Source organism: Orycteropus afer, unplaced genomic scaffold, assembly GCF_000298275.1.
Source record: "Orycteropus afer afer isolate SDZICR_OR568_19922 unplaced genomic scaffold, OryAfe1.0 scaffold00062, whole genome shotgun sequence".
NCBI lineage: Eukaryota > Metazoa > Chordata > Mammalia > Tubulidentata > Orycteropodidae > Orycteropus > Orycteropus afer.
The window spans coordinates 10,455,749-10,461,241 of NW_006921649.1; the positions used below are offsets into that span (position 1 = coordinate 10,455,749).

Consider the following 5,493-nt stretch of genomic DNA (forward strand, 5'->3'; position numbering starts at 1 on the left):
AGAATAATAATAAAAAGGACAAAAGTATTAATAATATTAGTTGTTTTAAAACAGACAAATACAAGCAAACTAATCACCAGAAAAAAGAAGACTAAAAATAAATAAATAAAAAAAGAGAAAAAAAAAAATCGGTGGAGAACAGGGCAGGGCACCCAGGCTCCATCTGAGCACACAGACTGGGATGGAGTTCCTGTTGGCCCAGAAGGTTGGTGGGAGTGGGGGATGGCCACACCTCTGTTCACCAAGCAGGTGTGGGGTATAAGAGTAACAAGAGGAATGTGGTACCTTTTCAGTCTTGCAGGTCCTGAGTGTCCTAGGGGTTGCTGGAAAGCAGAATGTATTCTTAAGGCCCAGGAATCTGCTAGAGCGCTGTCTCTTTAAATATCGAAAATAGTCAAGCTGCTTTTTAAACCTTCAAAATGGCAGCATCCTCCGGATTGGCAGTAGTCCACAGCTCAACCCACCTTTGTCTTCATCTTCTCCATTTGTTCCCCAGCCACCGTGCATAGGCCTCTGTGCAGTCCATGGCTAGCAGGGTTATTTTTAGGTTAATTCTTAGGTCCTGCCAGCACTCGGGAATCTCCAAGCTGTCTGTGCCGTCGGGATTGCTGAGGATCGCTGCCAGACTGCAGCTCCATCTGTCTCCTTTTTTGGTATTTTCATGCAAATTCTTCTGCTAGTTGGGGTTTAGTCCATTTCTATATCCTTCTCTTCAAGGCTTAGGGGTCCAAGATTATCTTCTCTGTCTGTGTTAATTGGTTTCCCTTGTCTTTGTTGAAGAGGGTCTGTGCAGTCTTTCTGCCTAGTCTGGCATCTTCCTGGAACTCTCATGATCTTTGTTTATATTGTCTCTGAAAATGTGATCAACTCTGGCTTTTGATTTTGGCATCAGTATGATTTTTAGAAAGAACACTGAACTAAGGTAATCCAGAAACTTGAGTTCTCACCCTGGCTCTGCTATTAAGTCTTAGAATAACATTGAACAAGTCACTTCCTTTGTGGATTTTTAAAAGCTCTTTTAGCTCTATACTTAATGATTTTGTTTTATTTTTCTAATTTTTATTGTGATTTAGGTCAGAGTTTACAGAGCAAATTCATTTTCCATACAGCATTTCACATACACTTTGTCTCATGATATTGATTGCTACTTCGCACGATATAACAACTCTCTTCCCACTTCCTCCTCCTGGTTACCTCTTCCCTATGTTCTTCCCTCCCATGCACTCCTGCCCTCCCCCAGCTGTCATCCTGTGCATACACAGCCCTTCTGTTCTCCCATGATTGGGCCCCCAGCTATCTTCCTATGCATACACAGCCCTTCTGTTCTCCCATGATTGAGCTCTCCAAGGAGACCTAATGTAAATGTTCAGCTCATATGCCTGTCTTTTGATTGGGTAGAAGCCACAGGAGTGGGTTCAATTCCAGACCTGAAGGGCAGCTAGGGGCTGTAGTCCCAGGGAGTTCACCAGGCTCTATCAGACCAGCAAGTCTTGTCCCTCTTTTCTTTCTTAAAATGATCTTGAGTTTTGTTCCACATTGTTCTCCCGCTCTATCCACTGTCTTCTACATAGATCCTCCTCCGAGTGGTTGACAGTGGTAGTTGGGCACCAGGTAGTTCTTCTGGTCTCATAGTTGTATAGGCTGAGAATTGCATGGTGTACCAGTCCCTTGGACTTATTATTTACATGCGTCTTTATTTTCTTCATTCTTCTTTACCCTGGATGATAAGAGACTCATCGTTGCATGTAGATGGCCACTTGTAAGCTTTTAAGATCTCAGTCACTGCTTGCCAAAGTAGGATGTGGAACAGTGTTTTTGGCTAGTATGTTATGCCAGTTGAGCTTGATGTCCCCAGTGACCATGGTCCCAAGTCCACAGGTCCAACTGCTCATTCCCTCCTGGTAGCTGGCTGTGGCTAGGAAGTGACTACAACCTTGTCCCTTGCCAGCTCTACTATATACCTGGGAATTGTTACAAAACATAAAAATACACTTGTAGAATCAGTCTGCCAGTGCTGTACATGGTCATGGGCACACTCCCCCCTGCATAGCCATCCATACCTAATCATTCAGCCTGTCCACCCATCTATCTACCTGTGTATCAATGTTTGCCATTGCTGACAATGCAGTACTGTATGTGCAGAAGTGTTGATCGTTGTTGTCTTTATCTCCCATGCACCTCTCTATTGTCTTTCTTTTCCTCAGTGCCACCGTGTTGATCATTCACATTTGGTACATTGCTTTTCCATTCATCCAAATAAATACTTGGCTCTATCTAGCCAGCTGTGTTCTCTCCCCTCCGCTCCCACCTTTGGTAATCAACAAAGAAAATTTCCTTCCATATGTAAACCTTTTTACAATAACGGACTAATACAATATTTGTCCTTCTGTGGTTGACTTATTTCACTCAACATAAGGTCCTCCAAGTTTATCTACATTATGTGGTGATTTGCAGATTCTACATTAATCTTTAGGATTGCATAGTATTCCATTGTATGTATGTACCATAGTTTGGTTATTCATTCTTCTGTTGATGGGTACCTAGGTTGTTTCCGTCTTTTGGCTTTTGTAAATAATGCTGTGATGAACATGGGTGTGCATATATCATTTCTTGTCCTGGCTCTTACTTCTTTAGGATATATGCCTATATACTTAATGATTCTTTAATCACTATTTCCATTCCTTTTCTTATTCAGTAAATTTTTGCTTTTCTCTTTAGTAGGTGTGGTTAAACTAATTCACCTTCATCTTTTTAGATTGATTATTCTGCATCAACAGGGAAACACAGGAAAATAGCTACCTCATTCCGTGACACTTCTCTCAAAGACATTCTAGTGCTAGCATGCTCTCTTCTCAAAGAGGTAAGTTATTTATTTTTTAAGAAGTTATTCAGTAATACAGTAATCTAGTCAGAATATTTAGAAAATTTTAAGAGTTTCAGAAGAATTTTAAATAAATTTTTCTATTCTGTCTTTTGAAGGGTTAGGAGCTCTGGTGGAATAGTGGGTAAGGCATTTGACTGCTAACCAGAAGGTCAGTGGTTCAAACCTACCACCTGCTCCACAGAAGAAAGATGAGGTGGTCTGCTTCTGTAAGGATTTATAGCCTTGGAAACCTAATGGGGGTTGCTATGAGTCGGTATCAACTTGATGGCATTGAATTTTTAAAGAGTTAATGTGGACAGTCTTGACAGTAGATTTACACAAATCTAGAAGTTCCAAAAAATTCTCTTTTACTCACTTGGAACATGATAAAATCCAAAGGGAATATAGTAACTTATCTTTAGGTAATAATTTCATTGTCTTCCTACTGTGGATTCTTTATGCAGAAGCTAATGCTTCTTCACTTCTTTTATCTGCCCTGCCTATATTTTTCTGGAGTATGGATGAACAGTGAAATGATAGGAAGTTTTTCTAATTTATCAACTACCAAACTTTATTCATAATTGAGCTAAGATAGTTGACTTCAATAATAGCTTTGGACACGTTTTCCTATTTGTAACTTATTTTTCTATTGAACATTGTTGTTGTTTTTATATGCTGTTGAGTTGGAAAAGACTCATAGCGACCCCTCCTTGGGTTTCCAAGGCAGTATCACTACAGAAGTAGTGATCCTTTCCTTCCGAGGAGTGGCTGGTGGGTTTGAACCACCAGCCTTCTGGTTAGCAGTCAAGTGCCTTAGGTACTATGTTATATTTTGTCCTCTTGTATAATATAGGGACTTCATCATGCTGCTCAAGATTGATAGTAGGCCTAGTGCAGCATTTCCCAAAGTATGTTCCACTAAGCACTTGTTTCTGGGGTTAATGGTATTAGGTGAGAAAACAGGTTTCATTGTAAAATACATTTAGAATACAAACCGAAGTAAGCAAATTTCTTTTCTTAAGGACTTCACAAAACGTTTGATATACTGCTTTATTATGAATTGCCAAGAGAGCATGGAATAGTTTTGAGTAGAACACAATTTGTGAATTGGATTTTAAAAATATTTTATTTTTATCTGCTTACTTCAGGGAGCTCTGGTGGCGTAGTACTGTGGTACATGATAACTGCCACACTAGGTCAGACCTAAAGGCAGTCTCTTATCTTAAAAAGGAACTTTAATGGCACAGTGGATAAGCGCTCAGCTGCTAACCAAAAAGTCGGTCCACCATCCGCTTCACAGGAGAAGGATGTGACAGTCTGCTTGTGTAAAGATTAGAACCTTAGAAACAGCATGGAGGCAGTTCTGCTCTGTCTTATAGGTTTGCTATGAGTCAAAATTGACTCAGTGGCAGTGAGTTTTTTATTATCTTAATTTATTATGGGAAATTTTTATATATAGAAAAGTACATGAAATAATGTAGTGAGCCCCATTGTACCCATCAACCAATTAAACTGCTAAAAACTCATGGCCACTCTTGTTTCATTGCTATTCCTATATATACACTTTAGTTCTTTTTGTATTATTCCTGAATCAGACAGAACCCCAAACTTCATATCATTTCTTCCATAAATATTTCAATATGTATCTCTAAAAGATACCATATTTTCTGGTTGTATCATGATGGACATTTTTAGGGTCACAGATGTTCTCCAGAAGCTTTGAGTGTCCTCCCACATTCAAACAGCTCTGGCAGTTTTTGTTAGCTGACTATGAATCTTTTATGCATAAACTTAACCCTAGTTTTTCTGGAAGAAAATATTTTCAACTTGTTCCAAACAACTTTTGAACTAATGAATCCCATACATTTAAACTATTGTGCTATGTAAAATATTTGTTTTGCAGTTACAACTTTAGAGGATGACCTACAGTTTAGAGTTAATTATAAAAGTTTTTATTTTCATGTCACAAAATTAAAATAGAAAGTATAGTCTATTATTGTAGAAATTTATGGATGGGGATTTTACCATTTTTTTCCTAATTACACAGCAAAACTTTGTAACTCTTTTTTGCTTATTTTTATTTGGTATTATTTGGCAAAGTGAATATTTGTTCATTGTCTTAATTCATAATGTTTTTTTTTTACTTTGAACTTTTTTCTAGGTGTTGGCCAAACCTTTAAATCTGCAGAATGAGTGTCAACAAAATCTGGTAATGCAGGTCTTGAAACTGGTCCTCCACTGCCTTAACTTTGACTTCATTGGCAGTTCAGCAGATGAATCTGCAGATGATCTTTGTACAGTGCAGATTCCAACAACCTGGAGAACAAGTAAGAAAAAGTTTAATATGAAGAATGGTCAACATAAAAGGCTCAGAGTTAAGCGGTACAGTTTCCCTTGTATTTTTGCAACTGCATATGAATCTACAGTTATCTCGAAAAGTTTAATTTTCAAATGGCATAATTAATACCCCAGGGAGATATGAAAAGGTAATGCATCCTTGAAATTAGGATATAAAATTGTTTTTAAAAGAAATGTTCAACACGCCCTGGAGAGAACAATCATGGGAGAAGGAAGGGCTGCTTATGCACAGGGAGATAGCTCAGGGTGCAGAAGAGTATGAAGGGATGGAC

At 38.6% G+C, this 5,493-nt stretch overlaps 1 protein-coding gene across 1 annotated transcript in view; it reads left to right on the top strand.

The window, feature by feature from the left end:
- The window catches only part of RANBP17 (RAN binding protein 17), a 533,584-nt gene that overhangs the window by 55,570 nt on the left and 472,521 nt on the right, over positions 1–5,493 (top strand). The window contains exons 6-7 of the mRNA XM_007939761.2: positions 2,756–2,860; positions 5,025–5,190. Of these exons, the coding sequence (XP_007937952.1) occupies positions 2,756–2,860; positions 5,025–5,190 (271 nt within the window). The remainder of the gene's footprint in view (positions 1–2,755; positions 2,861–5,024; positions 5,191–5,493) is intronic.